The 22105-nt window shown below is 39.0% G+C and overlaps 1 protein-coding gene across 1 annotated transcript; it reads right to left on the bottom strand.

The window, feature by feature from the left end:
* Positions 1-8928: 8928 nt before the first annotated feature.
* On the bottom strand, positions 8929-21282 carry rbm19 (RNA binding motif protein 19). The gene is made up of 25 exons (XM_072684741.1): positions 21165-21282; positions 19411-19593; positions 19136-19273; positions 18814-18846; positions 18351-18594; positions 17541-17854; positions 17387-17446; positions 16141-16219; positions 15989-16060; positions 15678-15878; positions 14737-14867; positions 14534-14658; positions 14273-14369; positions 14059-14169; positions 13581-13781; positions 12670-12745; positions 12332-12516; positions 12078-12138; positions 11838-11917; positions 11704-11759; positions 11494-11610; positions 10182-10284; positions 9982-10102; positions 9727-9842; positions 8929-9509 (listed from the first exon to the last, which is right to left on the bottom strand). Exons 1-24 carry the CDS (start codon positions 21198-21200, stop codon positions 9763-9765), a joined length of 2904 nt encoding a protein of 967 aa, XP_072540842.1. The 5' UTR covers positions 21201-21282; the 3' UTR covers positions 8929-9509; positions 9727-9762.
* Positions 21283-22105: the final 823 nt, after the last annotated feature.

Below are 22105 nucleotides of genomic sequence, written 5' to 3'. Positions count from 1 at the left end.
AGCAACTGTACACTGTTAAAAGTATAAAATCATCAAGGAACTATTGGAGGTTCCTCAGTTTAAAGCTGTAGAGGAACCTCTTAAGGTGCTTTGAGGAATCTTGAAGGAATATTTTTCTTCTGAAAACCTTTTCTCAAAGGTTCATCAAAGCACCTTAAGATGTTCCTCCACATTTTTAAATTGAAGGATCCCTGAAGGATCTTATACTTTTAACAGTGTAGTGAAACTGTTTCTTCTATTAGTAGGTTTGTTGGTGGTTCTGTGTTGTTTTGTCAACAAAAATAAGATCCAGTACAGGCTGTGTTTGTTTTTCAATGATTTTAAGCAGGTCCCAATTGTATTCTCCTTTTAGCATTTTCTCAAATGTTGCAGGCGGTTGCAAGTCATTGATCCCACATATTATGTGATGTTATTAAATAACACAAATTTAGAAGGAGGAACATGCCTGAAGCCCCTTCTACCAATCTAACATCCTATAAATACCATCTCTACCTTGTTAATGGTTCTATGACAAAGCAATCCTCCACCAACCCGTCTCCTACCTTTTTAACAATCATCTAGTACACTGATAGTTTACACAATGATTCTTAGTGGGTTCGTAGTGATTCTGCCTTGGCCAGTTAAATGCCTTGTATGTTTAAAATGGGATTATCTTGACGTTGTGTCCAAAGTTCTGTTCAAAGACTTTGATAAAGAATCTCAATTGGAGAGGAACCATAAGCCAAAAACACGAATTTCTTTGGCTGGAGGAACAGTGGAAGTTTCTGTTGTTTTACCAGCATCTTCATTATGATTATGGCTGGTCTGGTTGTCTCTGCTTTAATCTGAGGTATTAGGGCTTTATTGCTCAATCTACTGGCTTCATTTGTGTTATGAAACTCCTTGAACAGTTGAAGGAGCTGTGTATTCAGGATGTGTTTCAGGTATATATTAACATAAATGGTTCATTTCTGACCCTGCATTTTGTTCTTCAGTTTTCATTAATACTTGCAGCGGCCTTTGCAGTGGTGAATTTAAATTCTAGGGCAAGCCTTTCCCTTTTTGCTGTTAGCTTTGCTCCTCCATGTCAAGTGCAACTTCTTGGTCCAGTGCTTTAACCTTTATTCTTAGAGCAGCATGGTCTGCTTCACCCTTTAGATAAGCAGACATTGCTCTAGATTAACCTCTAACTTCACTGAAATGTACTGGTATTTATTTGTGGACTTCTGTGCCTAGTAATATACTGTCACTAGGTCCAACCAAAATGTGGGCTGTTTCAGTTCCTCTGATTCACTCAGCTTTCTATGATCACCTTTGTGAATTTGTGTGTTGGGGTTTTTACACCCATCCACAATCAAATACCATCTAAAAAGTCTCAAATTTCATACCTCAAGCAATTAACTAAGTATGTGAGTATATCCCTAGTAAATACATATAAAATGTATATTTACACAATAATAATAAACAATTATAATAATAATAAAAACAACAATTACTATATATGAAAAATATATGTTTTTAAAATAAAAAACCTATATAAGTAGAATACATACATTTTTAATCAGTAAATAACTAGCAATAAATCGGAAGTATGCAGAATGCTTAGATGTTGTTTTATAAGCCTATTTACAACCCTGTTATCTTGCCCCAGAATGAAAGTACACATGGGAAAAAAACAGGCTCTGATTTTATTGGCTGGTTTACATCATCATGATGGCTCACAGCCAAATAGCCAAGCCCAATCTTAAAATAACTTACTCTAGAATCAGTTTGGTGACAGGGAAAATTGTTTACATTACCATCCTGGCCCACAGATTGCGTAGCCTAGCCCCTGTAGTTATTCAAGCACCAGTTCTGGCAAGAGGTCTCATGCAGCTCCACCAAAGTTACATAATCAGGGTTTATACACTTTTTTTCATACACCAATTTCAAATTCAAGGACTTTCCATCACTTTTCAAATACCAAAAAACAAAAAATTATTTGTTTACAGTCCACGCTAGTAGCTGAAAGACTGCCCAGGCTAACTAGTTAACAACATAATGCGCGTTCATGATACCACAGCCAAAACTGTGCATGGTCATATATAATACAGGCAGCAATTGGTCATTTGAAAAATGATGCTACTGAAAAGTTTGTGTTTTATATTATCATATAAAATGACAACAGGAGCTTGTTACAATACTTTCCATGACTTTTAAGTCCTTTTTTCAATTTTGTTATTTTTTCAAGAATTATTCAGTACTGGATTTTATGTCATGGAATTTATTTTCCATGACTTTCCTGATTTTTTTCCAGATGTCAGAGCATCAAAATGGTTTTAAAGCTGCTATTCTGAGGTAAAACTGCTGTATAATGTTGCTTTAAACACCACACAAACAAACATCACCAACATCAACATCATCACAAACATCAAGTGGACCTCAGGGAAAATGAAAACACAAGTAGTGGTGTAGTGTGGGATATGGCCCCTCTGTGAGTTTGATCCAATACCAATCATAACCTGGAGCTCCCTCAGTAAAAGTAATCCTGCTAGAATTGACCTCACAGCAATACAGCAGCTGTGCTCTGTCACTGAGTGCTGTTATAGTTATTGAGTGTGATTCCTGACATTTAAAGCAACATTATGTCACATTTCTACCTTAAAATAACAGCTTTAAAATCATTGTGATGCTTCACTGACTGTAATAGACTTCATAGCGTCTCTATCAGTGCCACTCCAGATTCGACACGCTGCTTACTACACTATGTAACCTTGGAGAAACTGGCAGGAAGTCTTATGTGTGTAAAATCTTGTAAAACTACTCCACCACCTCACCGTCCTCAAGCTTCTTACTTTCAGTGATAGTTCTCTCAGCTTGTCCATGCATGTGTGTTCTTCTTTAGGAGTGGCTCAAATTGCAATGTCCACTTCCCAACTGTAGAGGGAGCACAGGAGCTAGAAATACCACAATTCTCCATAATGCTGCTTTAAAACTGACATGAAAATTCATGCAAACTATGACAAACATTTGGGTTTTTTTGTAACCTAACCTGGTTAAATTTCAGCTCAAGTGGTTCTGAAGAGAGACAGAGAGTGAGAACACAGTTTTCAGCTCAGTAAAGTTGCTTCAAACTTCCACGCTTACATAAAGTACATTTAATTAAAATAATAATTATAAAAATCCCAACAGATGTTGAGAAAATATGCGCACACACTAATGAATGAAAGACAGGTCCGGTCTCGATGCGACGTGCGCAGCAGGTTGAGGAATAGCTCTCCACGAATAACACATCCACTGTTACAGCCGGAGAAATGTAACATTTTGTTGACACCAGTGTTTTCCTATTCGGCTGAAAGTCTCTAACTCGTCCGTATCGTGACATTTCGGGGTCCTGAGACACCTATTCCCAAGGCTCGCCTGATGTCAATGCTCTCTCTGTAGGGTTTTAAAAGAGGTATCTGACAGCGGGCAGTGCAAGCCGGTGCTGTGATGGCCGATCACTGTCACCAATTTGTTCATAGCCATGAGGGGCATGCAGGGGGAGAGAGCCACAGAGACAGCACCTCAGCCCACACTCACACTAATGAGCCACACAGGGTGCCAACTCCCTTTCTCCACATACCTGCCTGTGTGCTCAGCCCGGTGCCAGTCCCACCTGGCACATTAAGCAATCTCTCCCTATCGCTCTCTTACACACACACACACGCACATGGCCCATACTATAACAGGAATTATCCATTAGCCCCTTAAACTCTTACCGGATTATTAATCTTAGAGCTTAATATTCAGTATGGACTGTAAATAATTCAGTAAGTACTATGAAAGTCATTGTAGTTATGAGAGTGAGGAACTGTACTGTGAGTTTTAGGGATTACTTACATGAGTGGTCTCTCATAGTGACTCACGGCAAGTATCGCATGGCTCTCTGCTAAGAAAAACATCCCCCCATATAAAAATTATATTCAATTAATGACTAAAAAATGATAAAGTTGAATTTATCCCTCAAGCAAACTGACCCGCTAGCATCAGAAATGTATAGTAAGGAAGTAGAACTACTTTACTACTGTACTTAAGTACTAAAGTACTATATCTGTATCTACTGGAGTAATATTTTTTCTCCTACTTTTACTTCACTACATATTTTGGATGAGTTTAATACTGTAATATAATTACTCTGTTACATTGTTTATGTGCTGCATCGTTACTCGTTACAATTATAAAAACGGTACGAGTTATTTCAAACCCACATTATCACCATGCCAGAGCGCTAGATGGCGCTGTCACTGTGTTTGATGAAGCCGCCTCAACATTGAGCAGAACAGGCGATCGAGCCGTGAGCGCGTATGCTGCCGTCCTTCCCCTAACTCTGCTGCTGCAGTGAGGACACTACCACTAGAGCTCTGTTAGTTTATCTCCAGATGGAGGAACCACCAGAAGAAACACCATCACCTTCAACCTTTAACAGCACCTTCAACGTCCAGTGATCATTGCATGAATTTTATTTTTACATAAGAAATACTTTTTATATAATAAGAGATCTTTTAGGTGTAGTTTTGTTTACAGAGAGTGAAGCTCAGTGTTTTAAGCTGCTCTCCTGACTGGTTTTTAGTCCTTAACGAGTCTGAGTCCTTAAGTCTCAACATTTAAAATAATATAAATGATACTCAGAGTTTTGACTGCTTTCTGTAATAACTACAAAACACAATACCTGTACTTTTACTTTCAGTACTTAAGTAGTACATTTTAGAATAAACTACTTACTATATTCTATTTTTACAATAAGCAATACTACTAAAGGACAAAAAATGTTGAATACTAATTCTACTTAACTGTGGAGCTTAAAGACACTTCTACTTCTACTCAAATCACTTTTTTAATAGAGCACTTGTACTTTTACTCAAGTCTGGGTCTCTAGTGCTTTATACATGTCTGCTAGCGTCTAACACGAACCAGCTAATGTTAAAGCAGCATTATGCAAGAATTGGCCTTTCCTTCTCTTGGGTTCCCCCTACAGCCGAGAAGTGGAATTTGCACTTTCCTAACCCTATCCCCTACCAGAAATGCTATTCACACATGCCTAGTACAAGCTAGAAGATACAGAACCGTCACTGAAAGTGAAAGAAGCATAGACTGACATGGTAGAGTCATTTTAGCAGTTTAAATTAAACTATTTGCTGCTTTATTACAAAGGAAAATCCACACTATTCTTATTCCCATGATAGATCTACCAGAGGCAGATTATATATTATATTATTATGCCCAATACTGTTTATTTTTAGCCTTTGAGAGTATATTATTAATATCATGGCATGACGTCTGGTGAAAATTCCTGTATTTCTAGATCACAGTTTTTTATCACAGAAAACAAAAATATAGCAATATCATTTTTTACCCAATATTAAACACACCCTACTCCCTATTAGAGTTAGTGGAGCATCATCAAATGCTTTTGAAGCTGCTATTTTAAAGTAAACAAAAACAACATAATACTGCTTTAAAGATTGGGATTTGAATCCCAAAACTGTCATATTATTAGCTATAGCCTTTCATTATCTCTCTGTCTAGTTCTGTGTGTGTTATTTGTTTGTTTGTTTGTTTGGGCTGTGTGGGTTTTTCCTTGCCACTGTTGCTACCACCTCCATTGTGGTGCTTGCTCATAAGAGATGTGGCCCTGGATCTCTGTAAAGCGCTTTGTGAGAACATTTGTTGTGAAAGGCGCTATATAAATAAACTTTGAATTGAATTGAATATTAGTAGTGTGATGCCACTTGCCAAATAATGAGGTGACATACCAAACATCCTGGCTGTGCAATATACATAGTTTGATAAAATACATATTTTCACTAAATTGATCTTGAATATTTGCAAATAATTATGTTGCAGGTTCTGAAGAGTTAGATTGAATGTGGTTAGCTTGGATGAGCTGCTGGAGATAAACAGGCACGGGGCTGTGTGTGGTGTTGATAGCAGCTAACTAAAGTATCTTCTTATCTTATATTTTTTTTATTTTGTTTTGTTTTGTTTTGTTTTTGTATTTTAGAGACCTGGGGCCAGATTCAGCTGTCCTGACAGCTTTCCTGAGAAAAAACATACAAACTATCTCATATAAACAGATAAACACTGCGAAGTTCATAAGTATGTTCTTAAATGCAATTCCTAAGATGTTCTTAAATATGCGCTTAAGAAGATTTTAATTAGGCTTCTAAAGACACTTGTTTTTTTTTACATTTAGGCCAATTGACTTTTATGTTGTATTTCAAAATGAAGAAATAAAAAAACAAAACATTTTTTAGTAAACAAGAGCTGGAATTGTCCTTATGTCGACACTGACAGTACTTTAAGATCTCCAATCTTTTAACCCAGTTAAATTAGACAATAATTCAAGTACGTCAACTATTTAAACTGAGCATTTTAGAGGCTGACCTTCTGAACTCTTACACTCAAGTGTGAGGCTTTCGTAAGATTAAGAAAAAAATTAAGAACGTATATTTTTGGAGAAAACCAAAAGTTCTTAGAATCTTTCTTGAGTGAAAGATTTCTGAAGAATATCAATTTATCTATTCAATTTTTTTTTTCTTAAGAATTAAAAAGAATCGAAGAATCTAAGAAGAATTTCTTCTTTAAGACACTTCTGTGAATCTGGCCCCTGGTCACTGCAGGCCCCTTCAGCCATGCAACAGTACAACTGCCCCCCTGCCACCTTGTCACTGGTCTCAGTTATAAACATTGACAGACTTCAGACGATGTCTAATAGACGTTAGGTATGTTTGTAACTTCTCAATGATGCAGAAACCTGATGCTGTCATGTTTCCCAGGATTAAACGGTAGTACCACAGAGCTCACTATCTACGATATAAACCTTATATAAACATTAAATATTAATTTAATAACATATCTTTACTCTTCTTTCACCAACTGGGAACATTTTGTCGACGTATAAACTCGAACACGTCGAGTTGGGCTTTAAAAATGGCTGTTAATTCTCTGTCAAATAGCACCACCGTGTGTCCATTGATGGAACTGACTGTCTAAAATAAACACTGCAGGCGAGGGTCTGCACTTCTCCAAAATCTAGTAAATCTTCCCTGGACAGTAGAGACAGTTACTCCAACTAAATAGGAGCCGGATAAGCTCTTTTTAATACCCTTGATTTCAGAGGAACCAATAAATGTGCAGGTATACCAATACTTTAGGCCATATAGTGTATGCCCAACTTTTATTTCACATTTATGTCAGATATAATACCAGCAACAACATCCTTATCCTTATCCCCATCCTCATCGTTATCCTAATTTCATAATTACATTATAATAGAATCTTAAATCATTAACATTTTTAGAGAAATGCAGAAGCTATGCTAGATCCCTCAAAACTGTCATCTTATGACTTCAGTTGGTATTAAAAGAAATTCTCCTGAGAAAAAGGATATTAATTAATGAGTCTGAGGTCCTGGGACAAAACAGTTGAGTAATAGCATAATTAATTTTTAAAAATAAAAAAAAAGACATATAAACAAAACATATTTACATCAGAGATTTTTGGCTCTATAATGCCTTTTACATACTTTACAAACTTATAAACTTCCATGTTATTTACCTGAGACAGTAAAATACATGGCCCACATTTGGCTTTTTCTATTATCAGAAAAGGATGATGGAGCACAGGAAATGACGCAGGTCAGTAAGGTCGTTTTCAGACCTGCACACTTTAGTCCAGTTAAATGGGTTCATCCTTGAATGTGGAGAATGTGATCTGACCTCAATCCGACCCAACTATGTACTTTGCAGTTAGGTGTACTCTGCAAGGTTGAGCTAAATGGCTCCCATCGCCTGGTGTTAACCTGGTATACTGCCCAGATAATTACTACAGCTATGAACTAATGTCATCTCTGCCGTCCTAACACAGGACCTTTTTTTTTTTTTAATTTATGTTCTTGCTCCTGTCCCAGGTTTGACCAAACAGCGGAAAGAATCATGTGATTTGTTGTGAGGCGTTTTGGTGCTTGAATTTTTCATTGTGAAATCAAACCAACCCAAAGGGAAAACGCTCCACACTTACAAACACATCAACTGATTCGAACCAGAGCAAACAAAAATGCCCTTATTCTTTACTTCCCCTCTGCCCTGTGTTTGTCTGGAACATTGGTTTTTATTAAAGGTAGATAATAATCCTGTGTGGTCTCATTTTCTTCTTGATTTCCTGCTCTCAGTGGACTCAGTCAAAATGAACATGCAATGGGCCTCGAGTGGTCCAGCAGAATAAGGTGCTGTCACTATGACTATTGCTCAGTGACCCTTGCATTGAGACCCAGTTCAGAAAAAGAGGCGCTGTCAGAGGAGGCCTATGTCAGTCTTCACCCTCCCACCCTCCCAGCATTGCATGTGATAGGGTAAACATATGTAGGGGGTGGGTAATTGGTGGGTAATTGGATCCAAATTGGGAAGAAAAAGGGTAACAATAAAAAAGTGTAAGAAATTAAAGTAAAATATGCAATCTGCTTTCCTTCAAAGGGCCCACCTTCAGACTTAAACTGAAGAACTTAATTTTCTCAGCCAAGTTATCCCATTAATAAAGTGATTTAGCCCTCTGCCTGCTACCTTTAGAATACATGACTAAAAGAAAAGGTTAAAGCTAGAACTTGGCTTGACTGGATATTCATATATATTGGATATATGTAGTTACTTTATTCAGTCATTAGCACATTTATTTATGTAGAGAATGGCATTAATGCTCAGGATCACAGAAACTTAGATAACGGGTAGAAATACCTGACTGCACTGCTGACTAAATTTACCTACATTTTTCACAAAAAAAAAACAAAAACTTGTTTAGAGTAATCAACTAATTGACTAAATAATCAATAGATTAACTGAAAAATAGTTAGTTAGTGGCATCTCTACTACATACACATGCTCACACTAGTATTTCAATTTTCAAGCATCCAAGAAAACACACAGAATGTATAGCTCTTAATTCATATAACCATCTTTAGTTTCTTTTATAGATCCCACCGTCTTTCATATTCATGAGGGTTGTAATTGGTCTGGTGTAGGGTGCTCAAGACAGAGGATCACAAATCACACAAGATACAAACATCTTTCTTAGACAAAAATATTTCAGTAATAAATACAAAATGCTTCTAATGTAGTCTTACACAAGAAATGGGTTTCCCAAACTGAATTAAGAAACCATTCAATAAAAACACTGGATTTCACTAACATGACTGAGAACTCCTATATGTACAAACTGTCAATTATGTAACTGCAGTGTGTTCATGAAGGATCCATCAAATCAGAGACACAATCAGATCTTCAACAATCAGAAGTCCTTTTTTACAGTTACTTTGTCCAAATTACCCCAGTATCCCCCCCGTCTTCTAACGTTCTGTGATGAAGCTTAACATGAACGTAAACAACTTTACAATCCAGGCTGCCGCTCCTTTTCCTGCTGATCTAATTCCCAGAGATGGCCTTTGTCTGGAGTTCCTTGGTGTGGAAACCAGCCAGCTATTATACACGAGCATCCAGGAAAACGCTCATTGCAGGTATCTGGGACAAAAGGAAAGAGGGTGAAGAGTTAGCAGGAGCTGTGCTGCATTATGACTCAACATCAAACATCACTGTCCTTCAGCACCTCTACAGTTGTTTGCCAGCTATGAAGATTCACCGGAGTAGCACCTGGCCAAATTCATTTTCTAAAAGAAACTGTTTTTGGTGCAAATAATTCAAGTCAGAAAGAAACAGGTGGTTTGACTGCAATATTTACTCTGCTCTTGCTGCCACATGGATGATTAGCTGCTCTTCATTTGTCTTCCTCTTCAACCTCCATCTGCTCCAAGATCTCCTCCAACTCCTTGGCCTGCTTCCGTTTCTTGGGAGCGTCTGGGGAGAGAAACCAGCATGTGATGAATAACTTCCAAGGGGAAGCTTTTTCACATTCCAAGATTAAAAAGTAAAATATGAGTCCAGTAAGCTAATTAAGCTTTGGGACACGCCCCTGAGAGCATTGTGGAGGTCTTACCGTGGAAGTGCTGAGCCGTTTTCCTGCGCAGGTCTTCCACGCTCTCCTCTGTGGCGGCCCACTCCAGGACCAGCCTTCTGCCGTACAGATGGGTGCTGTGGCATAAGGCCGAGAAGGCTTTCTGAAAAACGAGAGAAGAGCCTTAGCTGCCTTGTCAATTTGGACTCGTCCTACCAACAGTGTGACAGGATGCCACTAACCTTAGCATCCTGCTTTGTGAGGAAGTCCACGAAGGCAAAACCACGGTGAGCAGAACCAACACCTTTCTTAGGCAGGCGGACGGTTTTCAACTCCCCAAATGTGCTGCGGAAGAGACAGAAATGTAGGAAATGCAGGTCAAAAAAACAGGACTAATTCAGTTCCTATTTTTGAAATCTAAAATGAATAAAAAAAATTTATATACACAGGAATAAACATTAGGAATATTTTAAACCTTTGAATAAAAATTGCAGTTAATGAGTGTCTGAAGTCTGGAACCTAGGGACAAGGGACCTCCCTTCAGATTCTTTGCCAGGCCTTTGCAGCTGCCTTAATGTGCTGCTTGATTGTGGGTCTTTCGGCTTCATTTTTGTAATCAGTAAGTAAAAAGCTGCTCAGTTGTGTCGAGGTCAAGTGACTGACTTAGCAACTGAACAACATTCCATTTCGTTGCCCTAAAAACTCCTTGGTTGCCTTCGTGTTGTGTTTTGTGTTATTATCCATCTACTACCTAACACTATGCTGACAGTTTTGCAGCATTTGCTTGAATCTGAGCAGAAAGAATGGATTCATACACTTCAGGATCCATCCAGCTACTTCTATCAGCACTCACATCATCACTGAACACCAGTGACCCAATTCCACTGACAGCCATACATGCCCATGCCAGAACACTGCCTCCACCATGTTTGACAGCCCTTTTTTCTTTCTTCTATCGTCTTCTCTTACCATGATTCTGTTTTATCTGGGAAAACCTTTTTAGATGGTTTTTAGCTTTTAGCTGGCCTTTCTGTGCTGCTAGTGGTTTACACATTGAAGTAAACCTTCTGTAGGCATGTCTAAATTGTAGACTTGGATAATGACACACCCAGCGTACTCAATTTGACTAGATGTTGTGAAGAAGTTTTCCCTTTACCAATTAAATAATTCTGTGATGTTCCATTTTGGTTGTCTTCTCTGGTCTGAACAGCAGTAATCACACTCACTGACCAAGGTCATGCCAGTTGTGAGTGGACACATGCTAATGGTGAAGAGTCTCACAGTTCTGGTTGGGTTTATTGAATCCTGCATTTACATAAATCCCAAACACGTGCGAATAATATACACAACTGTTTACAGTCTTGTTGTTTCGGGGCACCGCTGGATGGTACTGTTAAGTTTGGAAAAATCATGTTGTGACATAAGACATATTACACATTTAGAAAGTGCATACCAAAAAACATTTAGCTTGGTTACCCAATATTATTCACAGACCACCCAAAAACACAAAAGCATTTCTGCCTACGCATCTGAACGGGTTCAAGAAAATCTCACCAGAAGAGCTCCCTCAGCTCCCTCACTGTGGCCTGGAAGGGAACATTTCGCACCAAGATCTTTGAAGTCGTCTGTTTCTTGACTGTCTGCTTCTTCCTAGTGTTCACCACACCTGACCTGAGAGATGCAGATAAATGGGCAGACTGATTAATGATGTTTTTAGTTCAGAAGACCAAAATATGATTCAGGGAATTGGTGGATATGTCTTACTTTAATCCTCTTTCTGAAACTTTCAGCTCCAGCTGACGCTCATCAACAGTACAGTTCTGTAGAGAAATAAGGTCATTGAGACACTCAAAATTCAAATCCTAAAAAATAAACTATATTTCCACTGATACACTTACCTGTAGCTGCCGTATGGCTTTCTGAGCTGCTTCAGGGTTTTTGTACTGCACAAAGCCATAGCCCATAGATGATACCTTGCCTGGGGACAATATTGTGAACTGATTATTTTTACAGTAACTTCCAGAATACAAATCAAAAGAGATCAATTGCATCCAGATCAACTGCACAGGTGTAAGAATGGGGTTAGACAAAGTTCAGAAGCATATCACATGCTCACCCACTGACTTGTAGGGACATACCTGATTTATCCCTCTTCTTGGATATTGTGCAACTTTTCACTACTCCACATTTGGAGAAAGTCTGTAAAAACACACAGACAGACAGGATAAGATTCATAAGAAGGCTCTACTTTGATCCAAACGCTACACTAATTAGACTCCATTCTTTCTCTCCCATCATGTTCTTTTACTATAGCTTCAGATGCTTGACCCTCAACATCATCTACTCCTCTAAACTCGACCCCTGACCTCTTTCCCATGGACTCTGACCCCACCTCCCGTAGTGTCTCCTCCGTGGTGCTGTAGTTGAGGTTTTTAATAAAGAGTGTTGAGCCAGGCAGGCTCTCTTCCTCCTCCTCTTCTTCTTCTTCCTCCTCCTCCTCCTCCTTGTCTTCTTTTTCTTCTTCCTGCTGTTTCTTTGTGTCTTCACCTTCTATATCCTTACTTACAGCTTCAGGTTCTGAAGACAGAAGAAGAAAATGGACAAGGAGATTAAGAAGGTTGGGCAATTGACTAATTATTAAGGAAAAAAACTGAACAGAACTTTTGGGGGTGTATTTTGAAAGTCCCTATCTGTAATAAAGACAGAATGGTAGAGATGTTGTTGGTTCACCTGGTTTACGTTCTTTAGAAGGTGTTGAGAAGACTGCCATTGGAGCCCACTCTAAATACAGAGGAACGTGCTGAAACTAAGAAGAGATGGACAGAGATATAAAAACAACTCTGAATATCCTACTTTTCGTCTTATTTAATAAGTTAGCTGTACTTTTTATTTTTAAAAGTATGCCTTTTTAGAAACAATTTCCAGCACATACAAACAGACCATGGTGTGTACACTATATGTCCAAATGTTTATGGACACCAGCATTGAGCTGTGGAGCAGTGGAACTGTGTTCTCTGGAATGATGGACGGTGCTCCATCCAAAACTTTTAGGATGAGTTGGGGATGAGGTGGGGTGGTGATCATCCAACATCCTAACCCCACTAACACTCTTGATGCTGAATGTAATCAAATCCTCATAGCAATGCTGCATAATCTAATAGAAAGCCTTCCCTGGACAGTAGAGACAGGTACTCCAACAAAAGCAGGAGAAATTTGTTTTTAATATTCTTGTTTTTTTTTAAGAAAGAATGAATGAGACCAAATAGTGTATTTATAAAAACTGCATTCAGACTGGCTGACCATCAAACATGCTTTGAGATATATGCATATGTATGCCCCCTACTAAATTTCACTATCTAGCTCCACTTTCTGCTATCCTTTTTTTTTTTTTTTTTTTTTTTTTTTTTACTTTCACAGTTTTGTATGCGTGTGTGACGTTACAATTTCTGCTGCCCTTTTGTCCTTCATTAGCCCAGTCTTTAGGAATCTCCAATTCTAAACCAATAACATTTTCTACACATTTTAAACTCTAAATAAAAAATAAAAAACACTTTTTTACATACAAACATACACTTTTACTTAAATATAGCAATTAATGAATAAAGTGTGTTTGTAGTGGAAATACACATATATACATATACCTTAGTGTATGCAAGTCGAGTGAAGGCACGTTTGGCTTCGCTGTGCTCGAGGAACTCCACTACAGCAGTGAGGCCAGAAGGGGGCAGCAGTACTCTCCCCAGAGAGCCATGAGGGGAAAAAAGAGCCTCCAGCTCATTCACCTGCACTCCTGTCGGCAGGTTCTTTACCAGGATGACTGAGTTACTACGCTGACCTGCAGCCTGGATGCATGCACACACAAAATTAGGGGAGAATGCACATTGTTAAAAGGGCAATCTAAATCTAAGCAACTGTTTTAATCAACTCAAATTAAAGTTTATATTTAAAATATGTATTTGAAGTTAATTAAACCTGTTTAACTGCTTGATACCACTTCTTTTTAGGTTGAACTCAAGGTGAAAGGCTCAATTAAAAAAAAAAGTATAAAACCAACATCATACACGGAAGCTAAACTAAAACCCCCAAAGTACAACTGTAAAACCAAGCTGAACTTCATACCTGACTGAACGAGTCCAGAGATACGCCGTTATCCAGCAGGAACTGTCTAGTTTCCTGAACGATCTGCGTCTCTCCAAGGGCCATCCTCACAGCCAGACTGCCCTTTGACTCCTGCACAAAACAACACACACACACAGTCTTCATATCTCTGCCCAAGTTATCCATCACACCATAAATCGCTAGATCTGAAGGTCAGTGAAGATGAAAAACTCACATGATCAAGGACTTGGCTTTTGGTTGTGTTGTATTTCTCAGCGATGGCATCAGCTACTGCACTGGTGCCAAGAAACAGCGTGTTCCAATTATGAGAGCTACAGGAGAAAGAGAATTTATTGCACCTGGATCTTATCATTGGCTAGATCATCTGAAATGCAGAAAATCAGAAAGTTATAGTAACTCTACTGTGGTTCACAGAAGTGGCCATGATCATTGGCCATTATTCACACTGGCATAAAATATGTTTTAGAAGGCCGACCTGCCACTCGCTGCTTTGTCTTTGGCATCCTTCTGCTTTTTATAGGAAGAGCTGCCGGGAGCATTGGGCCCTTGCTCCGTTTTCTCCTTCTTGATCCTGGATGGTATGATGTGCAATATTCGGCCCTACAGCACATGACATGTAAGGAAGCCAGTACAAATAGAAAGGAAAAACGCATAAAGAGGAAACAAACAACTCTGTACCTGGAATATATGGCCGTCCAACCGAGCTAAGGCACTGATGGCATTTTCAGTAATCATGTAGGTGACGAAGGCAAATCCCTTCGGTTTCTTAGTCAGAGAGTCTATGGGGAAATGGAGCTCGGAAAGAGGACCTACAGAGAACGGACACCACAGACACTCCATCAAATTCCATTTACTGAAAGTGGTATATTACATTACTATAATACATTACCTCCTCACCTCATCACCTCTAATGCACCTCTAATGTCATCATGTTAATTGTCAATCATAACTGATATCTGACTGCACTGTGCTATTGACCTTGCAAAAGTCTTGGCCATCTTTGGTGTATTTGTATAAAACAACCCTTTGTGACAGTATGTGAGCATATTAGCTGGGCCAATTTCAAAGCTGTCCTTGAGGAAGGCCTGTATGTACAGTTCCCATCCTATAATTAGTTTAATCAGCTGGTGAAACTGAATAAATGTATGCAGCTGAAGTTTACAGAGTTCACAGTGACGTCAGGAGCCAAACCTGTTCTTCTACAAAATCACTCCATAAAATTACTCAGAACATATTCTTGTTACTTATTAAGGGTATTTGTTTCTGAGTAAACAGTACAGCACTTGTGTAAGTCGATTTGGATTAGAGCATATGCTAAATGCCTTAAATGTAAATGTAATCTACTGCAAAGTACATACGTTTACAGACAGTTCTACAGTATGAAGAGCAGACTTAATGCCTAAATGAACATTTAAGATCTTTTCTAAAGTGTTTCAATTTAACCATCTTTTGGCCCAAGGCACCGGAACATTATGGATACTGATTCCTCCATTATTAACCATTATTATTGTATTGTGCATTTCATTACTGCAAACCCAAAAACAAAACATGCTCACTGTGTTAAAAGCCCAAACGTTTGACAGACAGTGTATATGCATATGTCACATGGACCTTCTCACCATGCTTTGTGAAGAGCTCTTTCAGCTCCTCTTCCGTGCACGTGTAAGGCAAGTTCCGCACAAAGAGCCGCCCCGATTCTGCCACGTCCTCCTCTTCCTCATCATCCTTCAGCTCAGAGACAAAGTTTTTCTCCTGTGCAGCGTATTTTTGCCCTTTCCCCTTGTCTCTGTTAACTCTGAAAACCTCAATGTAACGTCCTCCTGCAAACAAAAACCCATCCAATGTTAGTGCCCTTGACTTCCTCAAAGCAGAGCTTCATGCTACACCACATTCTTCCACGTCCATTGTGGAAAACAGAAAACAAACTCACCCATATAGTATTTATTCAATTGAAGAGCTTTCTCCACTTCTCCTTCTGAGCACAGGTCCACATACACGTAGCCTAAAGAGTGGGAAATGACAAAACTATTCATATTTCAAAAGAGTTGCGTTTTCGATTGCCTGAGTAGTAATTATTCTTACCTGACTTGCGGCCATCTTCTTTCGTGGTAAAGCGGATGGCCACAGGTTTCGCAGGTAACATGAACTCTCGCACTTGCTTCTGAGGAGACAAAGACACATGCACTGATGCTTTTAGGTCAATTATTCATCAGAAATCAAAAAAATCATCAAATGCCAACTGTCCATTTTGCATTGTGTGAAAATTTTGGGACAGACTGACCAACAGACATAAGAAAGGCAAGGTTGCCACCTTGTTTAAATAAAGACGCATGCCAGGAATTTTGGGCCCTATTAAAAAAACGACATTGGGCCCCACAACTCTTAACAAATTTGTCAACATACTTGACTAATATGTGTTTAGCAGCCACACAGCACCCCGGCTTTCAGGGGAAACATTTCCAGGCATTCAATTTGTGATAACACACATTTAATAAGCACTTTTGTACATCAAAAATTACATGAGGCCAGACTCTATCTAGTCTAGTTGACCGATGCTTGCAAGAAAATTTGCAATTACAGTTTAACAAATAAAGTATACCAATATCGATGAGCCTGTGAGTTTTAATCAGTGCTCCATTCATCAATGACATATCTGTCTAACAAGTATAGATTTACATGTCTAGGTAGAACATTCAACACTGTAAAACATGGTGGGCAGGATATCTGTCCACATAACAGTGCAGCATTATATACTTTAATAAGCAGGAAATCTGTAGTGAAAATGTGCAATCTCAGTGTCTCAACAGCTCAACGTTTCCAGGAACTCCCTAATATTTCCAGACAATTTCAAGCAATTGTCTTATTTTCCAGAGGTTTCTTTGACTGTAAAATAGTCTCTAAATTTCCCGATTTTTTTAGGATGCATAGGAACTCTAAAATGGCATTTATTTGACACCAGGTATCAATTTCTAATTGATGTAATAAAAAAAAATAGTGGATTAAATACTGGAGGGATGAAGAATCCAATCCGGTTGGGTGTTGCTTCTTGTGGGATAGTGGCGTGTTAGTGTAGTTTGAGCATGACAGCCCATTTTTATATGCTATCTATAGGGCATTAGAAGCTTCTGTAAAGTGCTTTCATTAAATTACTTGCTTAAGGTTTTGATATTAGTATTGGAAAAGAAACGGTGGTTATGGACCGAATTACCCTGAACATTTTTCCTTCTCCACTAAAGTTTCCATTTCACATAGAGTGTTTCTTTTTTAACAGTGACAAAGCAAATGGCCATTCTAGTGAAAAAAAACACCACACAGATTCAGACATTACCTCTGTGACGTTGAACGGAACTCCACGTAGCTTAACTGTGAACTCTGTAGTGGGTTCAATCTGTACAATAAAACAGGAGAAAATATTAGAGATTCAAACAAACATCAGAAAATGATGCTGAGATCGGACACACAGTCCAAAGTTAAGTACCTACCTTATTCTGGGATTTTGTGACTTTCTGGTTGTTGTCCTTGTCACCACTCTCATATGCACTGTCGGTCTGCTGGGGTGGGCATCCCCCATCCTCGACTTTATCCTCTTCCTTCCTGTCCTCCTCTTCTTCTTCTTCTTCTTCTTCTTCTTCTTCCTCCTCCTCCTCCTCCTCCTCCTCCTTCTCCTCCCCCTCCCCATCCTCATCCTCATCTTCCTCATCCCCACTCTCATCCAACATGTCTGATTTCTTCACCATTTTGGAGCGAAGATAATCCATATCAGACAGGCCTTCCTTCAGAGCCTCCTTGGTAGTATCTATTGTAGACAGAATGCTTCCATGGTAAGGCACGAGATATTATAGTCTTCACAGTTACATAAAGCTCAGTATTAGTGAACTCTGGCATGAAAGTAATAATAATTAAATATCTAAATCAAATCAAATCTAATTTTTTTACAACTGAAAAAAGGTCAAAACCACTTATAAATTAATGGTAAAAAGTGACGATTCCGCAACGTTATTATTATTTGTTATTAGCAGAAGTGATAGTTATAGTAATAATGGTTAATTAAATAAACAAATAAATACATACATACATAATTGATAAATGCAATTAAAATAATTAATTATGCTGCCATCACATGCTATTGTAATCATGGCATTATCTGCATTATGGTAAATAGGGTTGCAAGTGGGAAGTAGCATGTGAACACAGCATTAGCCTTAGGAAACTCTTTCTGTACACCAGAAACTGCCCCGTGGATATACACAGTCAAGAACATAATAAAAAAAAAAAAAAGACATAAAACGTACCCTGATTGTCATCTTCCACCTCAGAGGCATCCTGGTCATTCTCAAGGTCACTCATCTCTGACTCCTCAGAGTCAAAGTTTAAGTAGTCGTCACTGACGGCTTTCTTTTCTTTCTTCTTCTCCTGCTTTTTGCTCTTTTCTGCTATACCAGACCCAGCTTCCACAGAGTCGTTGGCCCATGTTTGCACTTGCGTGCGATTTTTGTGCACAGCAAGGAACTCCTGGAAGCCTGGATCCTTTTCCAGCTGAGGTTCAAACAGAAGACAATTTACAAAATGTAATTCTTTCAACTCAACCCATTTACACACCGCACTGAATAAAGGGACTGATAAGCAGCCGCATCTGAGGATTACAGACATCCACATCAAAGCATAGTGAAAATTATTGCAGATAGTTAATTTATAAAGCACTGTGCTGTACCGAACAATCATGGTGGACATTGACGAAAGAAACAGCACACTTACATCTCCAAGAAGGGTCTTTTTTTCTTTCTTCCCCTTTAAATAAAGAGAAAAAAATATTTGAACCAATTTTACATTAAATATGAACACATATGAATTTTATATGATTTCCTTATCAGCAAAATAATTCTGAGCTTGATTCCTAATATTCAATCTCATGATATTTGACACATTACGAGATCACAGCTAACCATAGTTAACAATACTAATATCTACCATAAATGTGGATGAAAAAGTTTAGTGAGCTTATGCTTACTCTTAAAATGACATTAAATAGTATAGATGATATATCGCCCAGCACTAAAGTAAATGATGATTTCCTCACCTTCTTCTCATCTTTCTTCTCCCCTTTTTCCTGCTGTTTCTGTTCCTCCTTTAGGTCCTTCGGTTTCTCTCCCTGGCGGCTATATTTGCTCCAAGGTCTGCTTTTATTTGGGTCTCCTAAATCTGTACAGAATTCCACCTGAAATACAACACACGAGGATTAACACATCTCATATTTCATGTAAAATTACCCAATGAACAAAGTTACTCATCAGAAAAGCCATTCAAAGATTTCACCAACTTTACCGAGAAACCATAAGGATCTCAACAACTTACTATCACTCTGGATGTGTCGACAAAGCTCTTGTCAAAATGTTTCAGCGCCTTTTCTGCATCTGCCTCAGACTTGAATCCCACAAAGCCAAACTTCCGAAACTTGCCGTCTTTGGTGAACTTCAGCCCGCAATCTGTCAGCGTCCCGAAGGCTGCGAACATCTGACGGAACCGCTCCTCCTTCATCTGAGACGAAATGAGAAAATACAGAACAGGATTTTATAGAAGCGCAACAATTCATCAAAACACTGCAAAAACGTGACATAGATGCATAGCATTTAGTAGCTGCTTTTATCAAAGTGCATCACTGTTCGTTCATTAAAGACAGCGAGCGACTCCCAGGGGAAGATCACTCCTCCACCTTGGTACCAGGGCAGAGAAAAGTCTACACACTTGAGGAATGGTGGGTCAGCATCAGGGTTTTAAATCTGATGTGGGCAGCTACAGGAAACCACTGAATGAATTGTGGAAAATAGGAATTATATTATTGAACAAAAGCCTGAAAGGAAGCTGCACCAGGCAGCAACCAGCACCAGACAATGACCTTCCCAGCAGTCATGCCCTGCTCCACAATCCTTCCACAAACCTCTGACCCCACTAACATACAAGTGGTTTTGAACTCCGTTCATGGATACCTACAGTCCTGCACTACTTCCTACCTCAATCCAGATCATCAGGTAACAGTCAAGTTCTTCATGAGCTGGATCAGGACTGGATTTACTCTTACGGCATTTTGCATAAGCATACATATAGAACCGATTACAACAGAAGAACTTTACTGATCCTGAAGAAAATTGCAGTGTTGCAGCTGTGTTACATACGACTCCACATAAACAGACCTAACAGACTGCCTTTTTGAGATAAGACTAAAAATGACAAAAATTGCGTTCTTTTAGATTTTGAAGCATAGTGAGGTTAGGATATTAGGATGTTGGACGACCATCACCCCACATCCCACAACTCATCAACTCATTCCAAAAGTATTGGATGGAGCACCATCATTTCATAGATCACAGCTCCACTGCTCTACTGCTCCACAGTTTAATGCTGGGTGGCTTCATACCCCTCAAGCCTATGCCCAGCATTAGGCATGGTACCAATAGGTTCATATTTACCTGGTTCAGAGGACTAGTGTGTGTGCATCTGCACATCTGTGTCAGCAATAGGTGCAACTTAAAGTAGCTGAACTTTTTTTTTTTTTTTTAATAAAAACTACACGTAAGCAGCAGTGGGCGAACAGCAGGAGGTAATTTAATTCACAGTGATTGATGAGAATGTTAAAAAATCAGTAGCAAGTTATGGAATAGAGCACAGTGCATGTCAAGACCCTGTTAACACTGAGCACAGGTCAGTCAGCAGATCAGCACTATGCCTACTGTTGTAAGACTCATTGTAGATGCTTATTGCAGTGGATATAACTGATCTCACACTACTGGAGTGATCTGTAACACAGCACCAGTACCAGTCTGCCACTGAATGTACTTCTCTGCTTGTCCAGTGTTAAGTAAATGGGGGTGAGAGACATTACTAAAGAACTTGAAGAATTTATAGAGTGTCTGTCACTCAATCAGCCATTACCTGGCTCATATCTAACCACAGATTTTCAGTAACGCTTACAGGCTTATGTTGAACGTGTGTGTGTGTGTGTGTGTGTGTGTGTGTGTGTGTGAAGTGTGTAAACATGTGGGAAACTAACGCACTACTAAACCAGGCAGTCCGCTATTTTCTCATTTACCAACACGATCAACCATACTCACCCCATTCGGGAGATTCTTTACAATGAGTCGAGACATTTCTCCTCGCTCTGTGCTGTTTTTAATGTAAAATAATCCAAAACGACAAAATCAACAAGCAAGCATGGACCCTCTCACTGAGTCGCCATGTTTGCGTGATGACGCACAAGGCCTCACGTTCACTAAACCCACTACTGCCACCTTCTGAACTGCGGCGGTACTGCACGTCGCCCAGGCTACAGGAAACAGGCAGATTTTCATACACTATGAGAAAATGGTGACCTGGTTGCACACAAATTCAAATATATGTCTATTTGGGGAGTAACTGTTTGGATATACATATTTTATTTATCCTCAACCACTTGACCCATTTGTAATAATGGAAATTGGAAGATTTCTGAGTGTAAACAATAGTGTGGAGTGTGTTACTCGCTGTCCCTCAGGCAGTGTGTGTTGCCTGAGGTGAACTCCCCTTTTAGATGCAAAACACCACCTGGCATGTAATGTCCTCACCTACTCGGTCACCCAATTACTTAGTAGATTTTAATGCTTCACAGTTTACATTCATTCATTCATGGTATTTAGCAGACGCTCTTATCCAGAGCGACTTACAAAAGTGACAAGGTTATATATAACCAGGTTACTATATATTACAATATATACAATATTACAAGGTTACAAGGTTACTGGTATTACAGGTGGGCCAGTGTAGCATTAGGAGTCTTGCCCAAGGACTCTTATTGGTGTAGTGCAGCAGAGTCACCCAGACCAGGAATTGAACCCCAGTCTCCCAAATGCTATGGTGGCTCACTGGTAGACAGTGAAGTTATCTGTTGCACTATGTATGAATGATGCTGTTTGTCCTGGTTTGTATAAACGTGTCTGAAAATACACTTTTTGTGACCATAATGTTTTTTTTCTACTCCTTAATCTAACGTTTGGAAAATTTTAAAAGGACGAGTGAT

Source organism: Salminus brasiliensis, chromosome 7 (genome assembly GCF_030463535.1).
Source record: "Salminus brasiliensis chromosome 7, fSalBra1.hap2, whole genome shotgun sequence".
Lineage (NCBI taxonomy): Eukaryota > Metazoa > Chordata > Actinopteri > Characiformes > Bryconidae > Salminus > Salminus brasiliensis.
Note: the sequence above shows the minus strand (reverse complement) of the source record. Positions and strands in the feature narration are given on the sequence as shown.